Genomic DNA, 20484 nt, shown 5'->3' on the forward strand with positions numbered 1-20484 from the left:
ACATTTCAGGTCAATGACATTTATCAGAACTGGATAATATTATAGATGTAAAACATTTTTAGCAAGCATGGAGGCAAAGAGTGGGAGGGAAAAAAAGAGCAGGTTTGTATTAGAATGAAAGCAGAAGTGATTAAGTGTTAAAAGGAATGACTGAACAAGGCAAAAGTGCATGGTAATGGAACAAGAGAAAATGATTGGACTAGAAATGTTCTAAATGGCAATGATAGGATTATTGTCTGTATCTGTTGTCCAAAAAAAACAGGAGTGGTGGTTATGATCTGAAATTATTGAACTTGATGCTCAATAGTAGGTTGTAAAGTGCACAATCAAAAAATGAGGTTTTGTTTTCTGTCAGGCTTCATTGGAACAGTGCAGGAAGCCAAGGGCTGGGAAGTGAGAGCAGAGAATTAATATTGAACCACTATGGGCTTCAGGGCCCTAGGGTTTGTCTGCCCCATTTCCTACACATCTGCCTTTTCCCATTCCCTCCCTTTCACAACCATTATAGTGTTTCCCATATCCTTATTATCATCCCCACTAACCTCCGTTTTCAATGGAGCATCCTGCTTAATTTATACACAGAAACTTCCATACATATAGTGAAAATCATTGTATTATAGATATGTCCAAACATATCTTCCCTTCTCATCTCTTTCAGCATTCTGAAGCAGTGGTTCCCTATGTGACACCCTGGTCTGCCCTTCCATCAACTATAAAATCTGCTCACATTCCAATGGCATCTTCTTATCCAAGTATAATATTCCACACAATTTCAGATCATAATCATTGGTCCCATCTTTTCAGACTGCTAATGATGCTATTGTTTCCATTTATAGTCCTCTAGATCCACTTTTCAGATGGAATTTTATCACTTTATAACTTTTTTTCTTTGTACATGGGATGTGGGCATCACTGGCTGGGCCAGCATTCATTGCCCATCCCAAACTGCTGTCCATTTCAGAGGCAGTTGAGAGTCAACCACATTGCTGTGGGTCTAGAGTCACATGTAGGCCAGACCAGGTAAAGATGGCAGATTTTCTTGCCTAAAGGGCTTTAGTGAACCAGATGGGTTTTTATGACAATGCTTTTGTGGTCATCCGTAGATTCCTAATTCCAGATATCTTTTATTGAATTCAAATTCCATCATCTGCCATAGTGGGTTTTGAACCCTGATCCCCAGAGCATTACTCTGGGTCTCTGGATTACTAGTCCAGTGACACTATCATTTGCCCACTGCCTGCCCATAAGTGTTAACTCAGGCAGGGAACATAAGGACACAAGAAATAGGAGCAGGAGTAGGCCATCTGGCCCTTCGAGCCTGCCCCGCCATTCAATAAGATCATGGCTGATCTGTCGTGGCTCAGTTCCACATTCCCACCCTCTCCCCATAACCCTTAATCCCCTCGCTTATCAAAAACCCATCAACCCGCGTCTTAAAAATATTTAGCGAGGCAGCCTCCACCACCTCAACGGGCAGAGAATTCCAGAGATTCACCACCCTTTGAGTGAAGAAGTTCCTCCTCAACTCCGTTCTAAACCGCCCCCCCTTTACCTTGAGGCTGTGCCCCCTAGTCCTACTGTCCTTTCTGAGCAGGAACAGCCTCTCCACCTCTATCCTATCCATCCCATTCATCATCTTATACGTCTCAATGAGATCTCCCCTCATTCTTCTAAACTCTAACGAGTACAAGCCTAGTCTATCCAGCCTCTCCTCATTGCTCAACCCCCTCAACTCCGGCATCAGCCTAGTAAACCTCCTCTGCACTCCCTCCAAGGCCAAAATATCCTTGCGTAAGTACGGCGCCCAAAACTGCACACAGTACTCCAGCTGCGGCCTCACCAATGCCCTATACAGCCGCAGCAAGACCTCCCTACTTTTATATTCAATCCCCCTCGCTATGAAGGCCAGCATCCCATTTGCCTTCCTGACCACCTGCTGTACCTGCAAGCTGGGTTTTTGCGACTCATGCACAAGGACCCCGAGGTCCCTCTGCACTGTCGCCTGCTGCAGTTTTTCTCCATGTAAGTAATAATCCTTCCTACCATTATTCCTACCAAAGTGGACCACCTCGCACTTGCCAACATTAAATTCCATTTGCCAGTTCCTGGCCCATTCGCCCAGCCTATCTAGATCCTTCTGCAGACTCTCTACACCCTCCGCACAATTTGCCGTTCCACCAATCTTGGTGTCATCAGCAAATTTTGACACCATACACTCGGTTCCCTCCTCCAGATCATCTATATAAATGGTAAATAGCTGAGGCCCCAGCACCGACCCCTGAGGCACTCTACTAGTCACCAACCGCCAATCCGAATAGCACCCATTGACCCCCACTCTCTGCCTCCTATTTGACAACCAATCCTCTATCCACGCTAACACCCTACCCCCAACTCCATGTCCCCTGACCTTCTGCAATAACCTCTTGTGAGGTACCTTGTCAAACGCCTTCTGAAAATCAAGAAAGACCACATCCACCGGCTCTCCTCTATCCACCGCCCTAGACACATCCTCATAGAACTCCAGTAAATTTGTCAGACACGACTTCCCCTTAACGAAACCGTGCTGCGTCTGCTCTATCAAGCAATTCCCCTCAAGATGCCTCGCTATTTCCTCCTTGATGACGGATTCTAACACTTTACCTACAACAGATGTTAAACTAACCGGCCTATAATTCCCCACCTTTTGCCTGGCACCCTTCTTAAACAACGGCGTAACATTAGCCGTTTTCCAATCTTCCGGCACTTCCCCGGCATCCAGCGACGTCTGGAAAATAACCACCAAGACATTCACTATCACCTCCGCCATTTCTTTTAGAACCCTCGGATGCATTCCATCCGGTCCTGGGGACTTGTCCACAATCAGCCCCTCCAGTCTGTCGAGCACCGCCTCTCTAGTAACAGTAATGTCATCGAGACCCTCCAGTCCTACCACCTTTCCATCTCTAACACCCGGCAAATTATTCACGTCCTCCTCCGTGAGGACCGAAACAAAAAAGTTATTCAAGACCTCAGCCATTTCCCCATCCTCTACCACTAAGTCCCCTTTCTCATCCTCTAAGGGTCTAACGTTCACCCTAGCCAGCCTCTTCCTTTTTATATACTTATAAAAACTCTTGCTATCCTTTTTTATATTAAGCGCTAGCCCAGCTTCATAGTTTCTCCTATCCTTCTTTATCAATTTCTTTGTCAATCTTTGTTGACATTTAAACCTCTCCCAACCTCTCTTCTGTGGATAGGTTTATGGATGAAAAGGGATTGGTTTAGGTTAGAGGGTCATTGTTTTTTAACTGGTCGGCGCAACGTAGTGGGCCGAAGGGCCTGTTCTGCGCTGTAATGTTCTATGTAATCCTCTTCTCGCCCACTACTCTTAGCTACTCTAAACGCCTCCGCTTTTAATTTAACACTTTCCTTCACCTCCTTTGTTATCCACGGCTTATTACCTCTCCTCCTACGGTCCTTTTTGACCATCGGAATAAATTTCTGCTGAGCACCAAGAAATATCTCCTTAAAAATCCTCCACTGCTCCTCAGCAGACCTACCTTCCAACGCGCTCCCCCAGTCCACATTCGCCAATTCCTCTCTCATCCTAACGTACTCCCCTCTGTTCAAACAAAGGACACGTGTCCGGGAGATCTAGATAGGCTGGGCGAATGGGCCAGGAAATGGCAAATGGAATTTAATGTTGGCAAGTGTGAGGTGGTCCACTTTGGTAGGAAGAATGGTAGGAAGGACTATTACTTACGTGGCGAAAAACTGCAGCAGGCGACGGTGCAGAGGGACCTCGGGGTCCTTGTGCATGAGTCGCAAAAACCCAGCTTGCAGGTGCAGCAGGTGGTCAGGAAGGCGAATGGGATGCTGGCCTTCATAGCGAGGGGGATTGAATATAAAAGTAGGGAGGTCTTGCTGCAGCTGTATAGGGCATTGGTGAGGCCGCAGCTGGAGTACTGTGTGCAGTTTTGGGCGCCGCACCTGCGCAAGGATATTTTGGCCCTGGAGGGAGTGCAGAGGAGGTTTACTAGGCTGATACCGGAGTTGAGGGGGTTGAGCTATGAGGAGAGGCTGAATAAACTAGGCTTGTACTCGTTAGAGTTTAGAAGAATGAGGGGAGATCTCATTGAGACGTATAAGATGATGAATGGGATGGATAGGATAGAGGTGGAGAGACTCTTCCCGCTCAAAAAAGACAGTAGGACTAGGGGGCACAGCCTCAAGATAAAGGGGAGGCGGTTTAGAACGGAGTTGAGGAGGAACTTCTTCACTCAAAGGGTGGTGAATCTCTGGAATTCTCTGCCCGTTGAAGTGGTGGAGGCTGCCTCGCTAAATATTTTTAAGAAGCGGGTTGATGGGTTCTTGATAAAGGAGGGGATTAAGGGTTATGGGGAGAGGGCGGGAAAGTGGAACTGAGCCACGACAGATCAGCCATGATCTTATTGAATGGCGGGGCAGGCTCGAAGGGCTAGATGGCCTACTCCTGCTCCTATTTCTTATGTTCTTATGTTCTTATGAATCCACTTTCTCCTCCTCCATCTGCACCAGAAACTCCACCATACAATGATCACTCTCCCCAAGAGGATCCTTCACCGCAAGGTCCCTGATTCTACCCGCCTCATTACATAACACCAGATCCAAGATAGCTTGCTCCCTCGTCGGCTCCAACACACACTGTTCAAGGAAACTATCCCGGCAGCATTCCAAGAACTCCTCCTCGAGCCCACCGTGTCCAACATGGGTCGACCAATCAATACGCAGATTGAAATCCCCCATAATTACAGCCGTCCCATTCCTGCACGCCGCACTTATTTGCGCGTTAACAGCCCGCCCCACCTCCAGATCATTATTTGAGGGCCTACAGACGACACCCACCAGCGTCTTCCTCCCTTTGCTGTTCCTAATCTCTACCCACAACGATTCCACTTTCTGCTCCTTGGCTCCAATATCATCCCTTGCTACCACCCTGATGCTATCCTTAATCAGCAGAGCTACACCCCCCCCTTTTTCCTCCCGCCTATCCTTCCTAAACACTTGATACCCCTGGACATTCAGCTCCCAGTCCCTGTCACCTTGCAGCCACGTCTCTGTAATGGCCACCAGATCATATCCATTTGTGCTGATCTGCGCCACCAGCTCATCCACTTTATTCCGAATGCTTCGTGCATTCAGATAAAGCACCTTCATCCCAGCCTTCACCTGGACCCTATTTACCGGAACGCCACCAACCATACTCACGCCCCCTACTCCCTTTATTATTGGGACATCCTCGGCCTCTACCCTTACCTGTACCCTCTCCTTAACTTTAGGCCTCTTAATGTCACCTACCCTCGCACCCTCCCCCCCCAATTAGTTTAAAGCCCTGTCTCCAGTCCTCTTTACACGATTCGCCAGGACTCTGGTCCCAGCACGGTTCAGACCCACCCCATCCCGCCCGAACAGGTCCCACCGACCCCAATACTGATGCCAGTGCCCCATAAATGCAAACCCATTCCTCCCACACCAATCCCTGAGCCACCCATTCACTTCCTTAATCCTGTCAACCCTACGCCTGTCTGCACTCGGTTCAGGCAGTAGCCCAGAGATAACCACCTTGTCGGTTCTACTTTTTAATTCCATTCCCAGCTTTTCATACTCCCTCCCCAGATCCTCAGTTCTCATTTTGCCTACGTCGTTGGCACCCACATGTACCACAATGACTGGATTCTCACCCTCCCACTCCAGGTTCCTCTGCAGCCCAGATGCGACATCCCGGACCCGAGCACCAGGCAGACAACACACCCTTCTGTGGACTTTGTCATTGTAACAAAGGACAGTGTCAATACCCTTCACCCCACTATCCCCAACTACTACTACGTTCCTTTTCACCTTCTCTTTGCCTATGCCCTGCTGCATCACTGTACCGTGTGCAGTTTGCTTACCGACCTCACCTCCCTCGTCCTCGTCCAGACTGGAAGCAAGAACCTCAAACCTGTTATGCAGATTGAGAGGCTGAGGTCTCCTCTCCCCACCCCCCTTCCTCCTCTCCCCACCCCCCTTCCTCCTCTCAGCAGCCCCCTCTTGTTCCTGACCCTTAGAGTTAGCCAGTCTAGGGGGGGTGGATGTCACTTGCACCCCATTGACAATGGCACCCTCTCTCCCCCTGATGAGCCTCAGTGTCTGTAACTCAGAGGCCAGCTCGTCTACCTTGAGCTGGAGCTCCTCCAGTAACCTGCACTTACTGCAGACGTGGTCACCTGGGAGGACCCTGGGGTCCACCAGCTCCCACATCATACAGAAACAACACATCACATGCCCCTCCATTATTCACTGTAGTAGTATTGAAAATTTCCACACGAACTTACCTGGCCCTTTTTCCCCCCAGCCCTTTTGATCTTAAGCCCTAATAGCTCACTCTGCTTCCCTCTCACTCCGCTGCCCGCTTTCTACACCAGGCCTCCTTTTAAACCTGGCGCTGATTTAAAGCTTGCTCCCCCTCAACTCCCTTCTAACCACTCCCTCAGAATTCTTAAAGCGGTAAATCCAAAAAGCCCACAAAAATGCTGTTAAATGATTTAAACAGTTCTACAAGGTTAGTTCTTACTACAAAGTGCTTTAAACTTATTTAAACAGGTTTTTAACAGGTAGTTTCTTATCTGTCTCCCTGCTCCTTCACTCGTCTGCTCCAGCAAACAATGGAAGGCCTCACCGTGTGACCACCTGATAATTAAAGCTTGCTCCCCCTCAACTCCCTTCTAACCACTCCCTCAGAATTCTTAAAGCGGTAAATACAAGAAGCCCACAAAAATGCTGTTAAATGATTTAAACAGTTCTACAAGGTTAGTTATTACTACAAAGTGCTTTAAACTTATTTAAACAGGTTTTTAACAGGTAGTTTCTTATCTGTCTCCCTGCTCCTTCACTCGTCTGCTCCAGCAAACAATGGCTAAGTGGCGTGCTGCCCGTCTGCTCCAGTGCTGGCCTTTCCCGCCATCTCTTTCGACACTTCGTTAAAAGATATTCAGTAGGCGGATTCCATGACATCACATTGTCAGGGCAGCGCCCTGATCTCAAAAAAATTCTAAAAAGGGTCTTCCCCGTGGATACAGGGAACCCTCTCCCAGCACAGACTTGTATCATTTATGATTCTGATTAAGGCTGTTTCAGTATGTGATATGGACGAAAACTGATTGGAAATGGAAATGCCGGAAAGATAGCCTCAAATATGGGAAGTAAAAATAAATTCACGGATTTTAAAGAAGATGGGAAGTTCAAGATCGTGTGGTAGTTTGCAAGAACAGAGGAATGAAAGTAGGCTTTGTTTTAAGAAAACTTGATGATTGTTTTTGCTCATCTTTTGTCTGTCAACAGCTACTATTGACAGTCACGAACATTCAGGCAGTAATTTTCCAAAATTAAATTTGATTTTATCTGACACAGATGCTGAAACGCAAGTAATTAGGTCAAAATAAGACCCACCTTATTTTCATCCATTTGACACTGTACCAAATGTAATAGCGGGTTTTTTCCATAAGATGCTATGAAATAGTGTTATTATATTAAAAGGTACGTATTTCTGACAGTCAAACAAATCTAAACCCATATGCAACGTCAGCAAAATGCTGATCTTTTACATGGGTAATGTGGTATCTGAATTAAATTATAAGTCAAAGCTTATTTGCCAAATTCACAGCAAGTTTAAACACATAAAACATCTTATTTTATAGAACATAGAACATTACAGCGCAGAACAGGCCCTTCGGCCCACGATGTTGCGCCGACCATACATTTTATATGTATTATTCCCATGTTCTCCAAAGCCAAATTTACAAAATATTTATTGATTCATCACATTCTGCATTTCAAGTGATTTGTATCTGGCAACATCTATTACACATTTTCAGTAATTAGATGATATTACTGAGGAAATTATACAAAATAATAGTGCAATTGATGTGCAATATGGGCCAAAATTTTCCACCTGTTTACACCAGCGGGATTCGTCAGTCCTGTTGGCAGTGCACCCCCACCTGGGGCTTTCCCGCAGATATGGGATGACATCAATGGGAATTCCCATTGACAGCGGCAAGAACAGAGAATCGTGCCGTAAGCAAACAATGCGCCACCTCCTGTCGACGGGAAACATGTGGCTGGAAGGCTGAAGAATCTCGCCATGTCTTGCAAATGCCCGGGTTAATATCATTTTCAAAACATGTGTTTGATTATAATGATTGCAATAGTATCCTCCTCCTCCTCAAAGTACCATGCCCTATGAGGACATTGGTGACCATGGACTTCCACTGGATTGGAATCCATACACTTGTTTCCTTAACCATTGGTCCAGAATTTTGCTTGGCAAAGTACTGCAGTAGTTTGCCATTTCCTTGTGTAGACTGACTGACCAGGAAACATTTCACTCTTACTGTCTGCCATCAGGCATATTGGAAAGACCTAGAAACTGATTATCAATTTATTTGGCTGCATTATGAATGCACCTTCTGTGACTATCAATCCTGAAGTGGGTCTTGAATCCGGTGCTTCCGCTTCAGAGTTAGAGACATTACCACAGCTCTTCAAGACCTCCTGATAATAGCATAATAAACCTGTAGAATTGTTTCTTTTGCAAACATCATGCACAATTTCTCACTTTCCTGTAAAGCTATAAAACCTATTGAATGTAACTTTTAAGTCAGTACCATTGTTTCACTATGCAAATGGGCCTTATATACTCCAAACTCCTCTTTTGACATGAAATGTGTTTGTTTTTCTAAAATGTAGGAGCTTTATCTTGAAGACAATGATATTGAAGAAATAACTGAAGTTAGTTTGAATAAGACAACCAATTTGAATGTAATGGTTCTAAGGAATAATAAGCTTGATGAAACCAGGATATCACCATTTGCTTGGATAAAGCTTGAGTGAGTATTTTGATTCTAATGAAATGTTTGTAACTATTAGTTGATGCTGTCATGTACACAATAATAAATTTTAAAGTTAGTTCAGTCAAAAGCTTTTTTGAGTAATACAATTTGCAAAAGTACATTCCAGTGATTATCAAATGTGAATGTAGCTCTTAGATATGCATGGAGCAGATCTATAGCAAGTGCATAAAGCTAATCTGTGCAGATTGAAATAGTTAAATGCACCCAATTGATAAATCTAAATACTTAACTAATTATAGTCAATACTCAATCATCAACTCTTATGATTCCCTTTAAAACAAAGTACTAATACCTTGTACAACTGACACATTAATTAGAAATAAGGCAATCAGGAAATAATATTAATTCTATATAAATATCGTCATTTAAAGTATTTTTAATGGTATTCCTTTATTATTGAAGCAGTGAGAGCAATTGATCTATGGTTATTATCTGCTAGTTAACCTTGTATTTCAACAGGATATAATTTTCTGCATATTGAAGAAGAATGTAAAGTTAAGCAAATTGTATTTCAAGTAAATAAAAATTCCTGTTCATCATTTAGGAACCTAGAATATCTGGACCTCTCACACAACAAGATAATTCATGTTCCATCACACCTACCTAAAGGTCTGCTGTATCTTATACTTGTTCATAATCAGATTCAGAGAATTCCAGGCTTCGTTTTTGCTCACATGGAACCAGGATTAGAAATCTTGTATCTTTCTTTCAACAAACTAACCAGCAATGGAATTGACCCAGTTTCTTTCTTTGGCACTTACAATACTATGAGAGAACTATTTTTGGATCACAATATGTTGAAAAGAATTCCTGCTGGGATTGCTAAAATGAAGGCGCTTCACTTTCTGAGACTGAATGACAACTTAATCAGGTAACAGAAAAACATTCAAGGTACTATCGATTGCTGACAGGTCCATATTCCTTGGGTTAACTAAACCATAGATGATGAAAAAAATGATATTTAAGGTTGTGCTTTAAAGACCTACCTCAGGAAATGAGCCTGTAATTCAGCAAACACTAAGGAGAGTTGCACAGTTGAAGGGGTGGTGTTTCAGGCAAGTCACTGAACAGTTGGTCTATTTGGGTACATGCTATGGATCCCATTTGATGAAGTGCAGGTTATTGTTGTGTGTGCTGACCAACATTCCTACCTCAACTAATGTCAACAAAAATAGACTTATTTGTTTCTCATTCATCAAATTGCTGTTGCAGGATCATATTCTAAACAAAATGATTGTTTTTTTTTGTATAAGAGCAATTACAGCAGTTCAAAGTAATCTGGGGCATTTTGGAGAAATTAGACGTTAAAAGGTTTTTCCCCCAGTAAGCTGAAACCAAAAGCTTATTTTAAGTATCCACATACATTTGTCTTTCCCACTTCTTACGACATGTAAGCCAAATCAGTATTGGAAAATGTATATGTAGGTATTTTGGCTAGTAGTTGCCATACATTAGTTCAATTCTACTATCCTAAAGTTCAAGTTTCCTCATTATATGTTATAAGTAATCTATCTCTAAACAGAATGAACCTTTGGGAATTTCTATCTAGATTTCAGAATAGCTAAGTTTATAACATCTGTGCTTGCCTTTTGAGAAAGTTGCAAAAACATCACCTTTGATTAAAAGATAATTTGAATACAAATAATGAGCTGGACATCAAAATGCTGACTGAACTTTAAACAGATTTTGAAAAAATTCATATTCTAATACAATTTTTTTTTTACTAGGAATGTTCCACTGGAATCCATCTGTAAAGCAAATGATCAAGATGATTCAAATATTCGAACACTTCATCTTGAAAACAATTTCATAAACATGAGGAGAATCCCACCAACTGCCTTTTGCTGTATAGAATTATATTCAAGTGTTGTCTTGACACCACAAAAATTCAAAAAATAACAATTCCAAGTGTGAAAATTATTTTTCTTCAAAAATGCTTTGAAGCAAACATTTAGTTTGAATGTGAGAGAATGGCTGAAAACAGATGAGTGTAGAACATCAGGATATCATATCTCCTGGCAGGAATAGCTCGAAGCAGCAGCTTTTGATTTAAATATTCTCGTTTATCTGTGCTCCTGTCAAAACAGTGTAACTGTTTCCCATATACAAACAAGAAATGTATACTAAACCTATATCTAGTTTACAGTTTCATGTTACTCATTACCTATGCATCTATTAAAGGCAACAAAGGATATGTGGATAAGTAATAAAACTTATTTGTAGGTCACTCAGAATCATTTAACAAATGTTACTTATGAGTTAAGAGATGTTTTTGACTCTGTATCATCCCTTGAAATTATTCATTCTGTCATGGGCATGGTTTGTGAGTTTCTTTTTATTGTCCATGATTAATATGTTTCTTTGGAAAAGGTGTGTATTTATTATCTTTGGAGTGACTGCCCCAATTTAAATAACCCCAGCAGCAAGCCTGTTGTGAGATTTTTAAAAATAGTTTATTTATCAATTTCCCCAGATTTTTAAAATCTCATTCACTCAACTCACACACACAATGACTTAAAATGTAGCCATCAGCCATGATAGTGGTATTTTGAGTTTGGAAACCTTTGTTTCTCAATGTGACTTTTGAAGCTGTATAGGTGGCAGTTTCTACCACCAGTCATGGACAGAATGTATGTATCCGTTTTTCTCTGTGCATAAACAATATTTTTGTATGTAAGGAATTAATTTTTTATCCTCAGAGTGATTGCTCCAATTTTAATAATCCCAGCAGCAACCTTTTTCTGAGTTTCAAACAAAATAATATTTATTGTCACACACGTGCCCTGGAGCTTTAAAATGTGACATCTTACTCACGTAATTCAAACACTGTCACATACTGTGATTAGATATGGATTAAGGTAAAACAATGCAATTTCAATTCATGTCTGCCTTTTTTTGTGGCTGGCCTTTAATTTCTTAGATGAGTTGATGCTTTAGTTGAAGTAAAGGTTTTGCAAAACACAGGATTCTCAGTAAGACTTAAGATATTTGTAGTCAAATTTCCCAGGAGGTTGCTTCTCAGGTGAACTCGAAGTTGGAAAGGGCTGGCGCGGGAGTCCTTTTTGATTTTGATTTGATTTATTATTATCACATGTATTAGCATACAGTGAAAAGTATTGTTTCTTGCACTATGCAGACAAAGCATACCATTCATAGAGAAGGACATAAGAGTAGTATTACAGTTATAGCTAGGGTATAGAAAAAGATCAACTTAATGCAAGGTAAGTCCATTCAAAAGTCTGATAGCAGCAGAGAGAAAGCTGTTCTTGAGTCAGTTGGTATGTGACCTCAGGCTTTTGTATCTTTTTCCCGATGGAAAAAGGTGGAAGAGAGGATGCCCAGGGTGCGTGAGGTCCTTAATTATGCTGGCTGCTTTGCCAAGGCAGCGGGAAGTGTAGACAAAGTCAACGGATGGGAGGCTGGAGGCTTCACTACTTAGATGACTTGCAGTGGAGTTTCTGGTGGAACTCTGCCTGCAAGACAGCTTCTTTCTGTTTTTGAAAGCAAACAGAATCCATGGCTATCTCATTATGTGACAAATTTACAAGTCCAAAGTACTTCTCCAAATAAGATGGGCGATTAGGTCAATTACACATCCCATGTTGTGGATTTCACACCATGGGAGCTTGAGTCAGCCAGTGTCCTTACATCTGAATGACATTGAATTTGAAATCACATTTTTACATTAGTTTCGGGAAAAGACATTGTGTCAACATCAATCCAGAAGGCTCATTTTGATCCATTAAGGACTGTACTCAATCCATGGGTGAAGTCAGGTGATCCTTGGGTGGCCATATTTTTGTAACTTTATGTGGTCAGTATTAAAATATTAAAATTAGTCTGAAGTTCAGAATAAACTGGGACATGATGTACCTCTGTCACATGATAAAAAATGAAAACTTGATGACTTTTTATTTACACAGCTTCTATGTAAAGCAAACTAAAATGCAAACATTCAATTCATCATACATTTGTCCACTCATACTAGCAATCTGGCATTGCTATCGGTTCCTTGTCACATTCCCTTTTCTTAAATCTCCAGTTAATAGACCGTAAGACATAGGAGCAGAAGTAAGCCATTCGGCTCTTTGAGTCTGCTTATCAGTGAGGTCATGATTGATCTGATATAATCCTCAACTCCACTTTCCCACTTTATCTCCATAACCTTTGATTACTTTACTGATTAAAAATCTATCTCAGCATTGAACATACTTAATGACCCAGCGACCACAGTTCTCTGCGTTAAAGAATTTCACAGATTTACTACCTTCTGAGAGGATAAGTTCCTCCTAATCTGTTTTAAATGGGCAATCTCTTACTCTGAGATTATGTCCTCTGGTCCTAGACTCTTCCACAAGGGGAAACAACCTCTCAGAATCTACCCTGTCAAGCCTTCTTGAGAATTCTATGTATCTCAAAAGGGTCACCTCACATTTTTCTAAACTCCAATGAGTACAGGCCTACCTACTCAACCTCTCCTCATAAGAAGTTCCCCCCATACCCGGATCAACGTAGTGAAGTTTCTTTGGACTGGCTCCAATGCTAGTACATCTGTCCTTAGATACTCTCACAGTGTTCCAGGTGTAGTGTAACCAGTGCCTTTATTTTTATACTCCATTTTCTTTAATGAGATAAAAAAAAGGCTAACATTGGTCCCCCAAATACTTCTGTGTTGCAGTTTTCTGTTGTCTTTCTTCATTTAAATAATATTCAGCCTCTTTATTCTTCCTACCAAAATGCATAACTTCACATTTTCTGACATTACATTCCGTCTGTCAAGCTTTTGCCCACTCACCTAACCACTCCATATCCCTCTGTGTCATTCTCACCACTTGCCTTCTATCTTTTTGTGTCATCTGCAAATTTGGCAAAATATATCCATTTCCCTTATCCAAGTCATTAATCTACATTGTAAATAATTGTGACCCCAGCACTGATCCGTGTGGCACTCCACTAGTTACAGGTTGCCATCCTGAAAATGTCCCTCTTATCCCAATTCTCTATCTGTTAGCTAATCCTCTATCCAGGATAATATACTATCCATAACACCATGAGCTCTTATCATATTAAGTAGCCTTTTGTGCGGTACGCTATTGCAAATTTTTTGGAGATTGAGGTATAATACATCTACTGGTTCCCTTATCCTGCTCATTTCCACAGAAACATAAAACATTAAAACTAGAAGCATGAATAGGCCATTCAGCCCTTCAAGTCTGCGCCACCATTCATTTTGTTCATGGCTGATCATCAAATTCAATATCCTGATCCTTCAACTTAGCTGTGATATTTCCCACAATTAAACAGGGAAACACACCTGCAAACATAACTTCTAGTTTTACACCAAAAGCTACAACCTAGCATTACCTCAAATAGTTATGAGTTAGGAAGCATGAGGAGCAAGGAGGTAGCAGAACTTGTAATTTCAACTCAAGACACAGGACACAAGACTTGAAAGTGCTACAACCCAGAGAGAAAGGGCGGATACAAGCCCAACAAAAAGAAGGAATTCCAATAGAAAGACCTCACAAAATTGAGAGAGACCAGGGAAATATTACAAGGAATCAAACAACCTTGATAATAGTGGGAAAGAAACCAATGGAACCTTGAACATACCAGATTTAGATGAAGACAAGGAATCAGAAACAAGGAGAAACTCTACTACAAACCACATGGAAAATGAGAGAGTCCTTCTCAATCTCAAAATAAAATCAGGACCAGATCAGGGAGATTGATCAAGGTACCTCAAAGACAAAGCCTGTGCAGTCTTAGGCTTGGAGAATGAGAAGTGAGGTGTCGTAGTATGTGTATAGTTAGGATAAAGACCTAGTGGGAAGATGTAGATCAATGGGTTAACATCAAGAGCACCTGTTACTGACGTAATTACTGATTAAACTTTGATGTAGTGTCACAGCTTTAAATAAGTGGTTTTTGAAAGTTGATCATTTCAGTTCCAGGACATCACCGCAGGATTCCTTAGAGTATTGTTGAAGGTTCAACCATCTTCAGCTGCTTTTCCTGTGACTTTTCAAAAGTAGGGATAGTGGCTGATGATCACACAATGTTCAGCAATATTCGAGACTCTCCAGATACTGAAGCAGTCCATGTCCAAGAGCAAACCCTGGACAATATTCAGGCTCTGGCTGATAAGTGACAAGTAATTATTGCTGAATCCTCTAGTTTCAACATCCTGGTGATTACCAGGGGCAGCATGATGGCACGGTGATTAGACCTGCAGCTTCACAGCGCCAGGGATTTGTGTTTAATTCCCAGCTTGGATCACTGTTTGTGCAGAGTCTGCATGTTTTCCTCGTGTTTCTGTGGGTTTCCTCTGGGTGCTCCAGTTTCCTCCCAAAATTTGAAAGACGTGCATTGGCCATGTTAAACTCTCCCTCATTGTACCCAAACAGATGCTGGACTGTGGCAACTAGAAGATTTTCACACTAACTTAATTGCAGTGTTAATGTAAGCCTACTTGTGACACAAATAAACAAACATTGATCAGAACTGAACTGGACTAGCCATATGAATACTATGGTTACAAGTGCAAGTCAGAGGCCGGGAATTCCTGCAGGGAATAATTTACTCACCTGATTCCCCTGATTTACCTTTGAGAAAAGATATTGACTATCTAGCTGATCCATGCCCCTCATTATTGTATAGACTTCTACAAGATCGCTCCTTAGCCTCCTACGCTCCAGAGAAAAAAGTCCTAGTCTATCCAGCCTCTCTTTATAACTCAAACCATTAGGCCCCAGTAGCATCCTAGTAAATCTTTTCTGCATTCTTTCTATAATACACTGACCAGAACTGTACACAGTAGTCCAAGTGTGGCCTTACATAACTGTGATCTTGTACAACTTCAATAAGACGTCCCAAGTCCTGTATTCAATGTTCTGACCCATGAAACCAAGCATGCTGAATGTCTTCTTCACCATTATATCCACATGTGACACCACTTTCAAGGAGTTATGAACCTGTACCACTAGATCCCTTTGTTCTGTAACTCTCCCCAAGGCCCTACCATTAACAGAGTAAATTCTACCCTAATTCAATCTACCAAAATACATCATCTCATATTTATCTAAATTAAACTCCATCTGTCATTTGTCAGCCCACTGGCTCAATTGAGCAAGATCCCGTTGCAATCCAAGTTAATCTTCACTGTCCACAATGCCATCAATCTTGGTGTCATCTGCAAACTTACTAACCATGCCTCCTATATTCTCATCTAAATCATTAATATAAATGACAAATAACAGTGGACCCAGAACCGATCCCTGAGACACACTACTGGTCACAGGCCTCCAGTTTGAAAAACAACCCTCTATAACCACTCCTGTCATCAAGCCAATTTTGTATCCATTTAGCTACCTCACCTTAGATCCCGTGAGATTTAACCTTATGCAACAACCTACCATGTGGTACCTTGTCAAAGACCTTGCAAAAGTCCATGTAGACAACATCAACAGCACTGCCCTCCTCAACCTTCTTGGTTACACTTTCAAAAAACACAATCAAATTTGTGAAACATGATTTTCCACTCACAAAGCCCATGCTGACTCCCTAATTAGTCCTTGCTTTTCTAAATGCCTGTAGATCCTGTCTCTCAGAATACCTTCAACATCTTACCCACACAGATGTGAGGCTCACCGGCCTGTAGTTCCCAGGCTTTTCCTTGCAGCTGTTTTTAAACAAAGGCACAACATTTGCCACCCTCCAGTCTTTAGGTGCCTCACCTGTGATTATCAATGATTCAAATATCTCTGCTGGGGACTTGCAATTTCCTCCCTAGCCTCCCACAATGTCCTGAGATACACTTCATCAGGTTCCAGTTGTCCATCCTTGATTGTCCTCAAGAAGGTGGTTGTGAGATGCACCGGTTTGTTAATGGAAGATGGCTAGTATGGAGACTATTCATGGTGAATTCCTAAATGTTAAATTTGATGAGGGGTTGGGAGTTTAACCACTCCATTTCACAGTTTCACCTATTGTTCAGGCTGATGGATAGAGAGTTCTAAATTATTGGTGAGAATACCAGAGACACAGAATCTGCTAAAATCATTTCATAACTTTACACTGGGCATTCTGGCCTCATTTCTCTTTTGTGTGGATAGGTTCAATGAGTCTCTTCTCTGTTCTTATACAGATTTTGGACTTGGTTATTAAGCAAGATTTGGTCTTGTACGCTGATAAACTTGCAGCTTTTTCATGAAAGTCACATGAGACACATAGAGGCATAGAGTCTTAGAGGTTTACAGCATGAAAACAGGCCCTTCGGCCCTACTTGTCCTTGCCGTTTTTTAAAAACCCTTAAACTAATCCCAGTTGGCCCATATCCCTCCGTACCCATCGTTCCCATGTAACTATCTAAATGCTTTTTAAAAGACAAAATTATACCGTTTCTACTATTACCTCTGGCAGCTTGTTCCAGGCCCTCACCACCCATGTGAAAAAATTGCCCTCATCTCTCCCCTCTCACCTTAAACCTATGCCCTCTAGTTTTAGACTCCCCTACCTTTGGGAAAAGATATTGACTAGCTGATCTGTGCCCCTCATTATATTATAGACTTCTATAAGATCACCCCTCAGCCTCCTACGCTCCAGAGGAAAAAGTCCCAGTCTATCCAGCCTCTCCTTACAATTCAATCCATCAAGTCCTGGCAGCATCATAGTAAATCTTTTCTGCACTCTTTCTAGTTTAATAATATCTTTTCTATAATAGGGTGATCAGAATTGCATACAGTATTCCAAAAGCCAGCTGATCTTTTAGATCTTCAGTGTGATCAGGCTTCAAGAAGACTACAAGTGGATGATAAGTAGACATAGTAAACAAGTAAAGCCATTTGAAATTCAATACATATTTCCACAAGTTTAAACAGAAACTCAATGGCAATGGTTTCCCTGGAGATGTGAATAGCTCTTTCCTATGTCCCCAAACTTAGGAGACATTTGAAAGATTAATCACCATATCTAAAAGACAATGGATGAGACGGTGTTCCCAGCTCAAGGATAAATCAATAGCTAATATGGAAGCATGATTTGACAGGTTAGGGTAGCAAATATCTTGTATTCATGAACTGTATAAAGAGGGCTGTAAGAAACCGTTTTCTGTGGCAGTATGAGTGACAACATCAGCCCACAGCTCTCAGCTGAAATAACCATGAACCCCTTGTATGAGGCATCAGGAGTTACAGAGTAAGGCATCCAGAAAAAATAACATTCCTGGACTGCTAGGAAGAAACCAGGCAATCTTCAAGTGTTGGTACCTGCCATCTCCAATAAGGAAGGGAGCCATTACTCTCTCCCAACTGCTGCTCCACCTAACAAGTCCACCAACAAAGAAAAACTCTGACTCTTCATCCTCACAAGTTAACACAGCAGCTAACCAAATCTCAGGTTTCAAACTTTCACTTTGGAAAGGAATTCAAGCAATGTGATTGAATATAAAAATAGGGAGGTCTTGCTGCAGCTGTATAGGGCATTGGTGAGGCCGCAGCTGGAGTACTGTGTGCAGTTTTGGGCGCCGCACCTGCGCAAGGATATTTTGGCCTTGGAGGGAGTGCAGAGGAGGTTTACTAGGCTGATACCGGAGTTGAGGGGGTTGAGCTATGAGGAGAGGCTGAATAGACTAGGCTTGTACTCGTTGGAGTTTAGAAGAATGAGGGGAGATCTCATTGAGACGTATAAGATGATGAATGGGATGGATAGGATAGAGGTGGAGAGACTCTTCCCGCTCAAAAAAGACAGTAGGACTAGGGGGCACAGCCTCAAGATAAAGGGGGGGCGGTTTAGAACGGAGTTGAGGAGGAACTTCTTCACTCAAAGGGTGGTGAATCTCTGGAATTCTCTGCCCGTTGAAGTGGTGGAGGCTGCCTCGCTAAATATTTTTAAGAAGCGGGTTGATGGGTTTTTGATAAGAGAGGGGATTAAGGGTTATGGGGAGAGGGCGGGAAAGTGGAACTGAGCCACGACAGATCAGCCATGATCTTATTGAATGGCGGGGCAGGCTCGAAGGGCCAGATGGCCTACTCCTGCTCCTATTTCTTATGTTCTTATGTTCTTATGATATCTCAGATAGTGATTTGAACTTTAATCTTAAGTAATTTTTTTTAAATCAACATTTTAATCATTTCATTTGTACTTTAATAACAGCTTTATTACTTTTACTTAATTAATCTTCAGAAATAGTTTTATAATAAACTAATCTTTATCTTGTTTAAAAATAAAGTTTGACTGCAGTTATTTAAAATTGAATTGCTCACAAATTAAAAGCAGATTTCATTTTTTCCAAATGTGGCCCATTACCATGGTCACAATTTTGAGATACATTTAGTGTGGGATTTTCCAGCCCCACCCACACAAATTCTTAGCTCATGGACTATTTTCAGGAAATGCTTTTTCATGGAATCACTACAGTACAGAAGGTGGCCATTTGGCCCATATTATGCAAAACTTTATTGCAACCAACCTTGGGAAATGGAGATGATGAAGATAGTTCTCCTTTGATATGGTCAGGCATCTATAATGAGATTTATTAAAGAATGCCCTAGGCTGTTGATAGTTATGGAGAAATTTTCTCACCGAACTGAGGAAGATGGTTTCATTGCCCCTTGTGAACTTCTTTCTTTCCTCTCACTATTTCAGAAATCAACTAATGCAATGGTGCCAAATGCAGCGAGAGGAAAATAAAACCCTCACCTGGAACAGAAATTGATTTTAAGAGGCCAAAGCCAGGATTTCCTTGCACTCAATTCCTCAGCGTAGGACTACTATGGGCATATTCATTATGTAAATGTAGTGGACACGGTGAGTACACAACCTCAATTTTCTCACTAAAATCACCTGTACAGAAAATAGATTTTTCACAAATTGTTCAGGCAAGTCAAGTGCCTTAGTTTCTATCGTGCAGTTGCTGCCTTTGAGGCCCGATGTTGCCTGAATAAGTCTGCAAAAATTGGGACTAATTAAATGACAATTGGTTGCTGTTCAGCATTGTTCCTTCTTGCCAGTTGCTGGTTATCATTAAATTCCTCAGCTGGATTCTTAACAAATACACCAAAATCAAAATGTTTACAAGTGCAAAAGAGCTGATTTTAACGTTCAAGATTTTAAGTCCTACCACATCTTCAGCCTTCTAGTATACTCATTCCCTTAAGTTTGCAAAAAGACATACTTGAAATTTTTGAGACTTTTTTTGATGTTATCAATGACATAATGTCTGAAAAAAATGAGCAGTGGAAAAAGCTACACACAGTTCATTGGAAGTTGTACATGGAAATAGGAACAACACCGGCAAAAGAGCGGTATGATTACATAATGTACCGGGCAAGAGATTAAATCCTTCAGTCTGATTCCTTTGTTGATTTTAATAATACAGGGCAGCAGGTGCTTAGAAACACCACCAGCTCAAAGCCACAACCTGGTTTGTAAACATACTGCCATTTCTTCATTGTTGTTAGTTCAAATTCTTGGAACTTGCTCAGGAAGAACAGTGTGGGAATATCTTCACCACACAAATGGCACAGGTCAAGGCGGTGGTTCACCACTTCATTCTCAAGGGCAATAACTCCTGGCT

The 20484-nt window shown here is 41.7% G+C and overlaps 3 protein-coding genes across 5 annotated transcripts in view; 2 read left to right on the top strand and 1 right to left on the bottom strand.

The window, feature by feature from the left end:
* The window catches only part of ecm2 (extracellular matrix protein 2, female organ and adipocyte specific), a 34348-nt gene extending 21584 nt beyond the window's left edge, over window positions 1-12764 (top strand). For both annotated transcript variants that reach the window (XM_080181788.1, XM_080181789.1), the window contains 3 exons: window positions 8746-8885; window positions 9454-9780; window positions 10637-12764. In XM_080181788.1, coding sequence (XP_080037914.1) covers window positions 8746-8885; window positions 9454-9780; window positions 10637-10808 — 639 coding nt within the window. In that variant the 3' untranslated portion in view covers window positions 10809-12764. The remainder of the gene's footprint in view (window positions 1-8745; window positions 8886-9453; window positions 9781-10636) is intronic.
* The window catches only part of cenpp (centromere protein P), a 253450-nt gene that overhangs the window by 38218 nt on the left and 194748 nt on the right, over window positions 1-20484 (bottom strand). The gene's annotated exons all lie outside the window — the stretch shown is intronic.
* The window catches only part of aspn (asporin (LRR class 1)), a 56038-nt gene continuing 55198 nt past the window's right edge, over window positions 19645-20484 (top strand). Inside the window, exon 1 of the mRNA XM_080181790.1 lies at window positions 19645-19715. The gene's annotated coding sequence lies outside the window, so the exon portion shown is untranslated. The remainder of the gene's footprint in view (window positions 19716-20484) is intronic.

This window comes from Carcharhinus amblyrhynchos, chromosome 3 (genome assembly GCF_965287045.1).
Source record: "Carcharhinus amblyrhynchos chromosome 3, sCarAmb.v2.hapA, whole genome shotgun sequence".
Classification (NCBI taxonomy): Eukaryota; Metazoa; Chordata; class Chondrichthyes; order Carcharhiniformes; family Carcharhinidae; genus Carcharhinus; species Carcharhinus amblyrhynchos.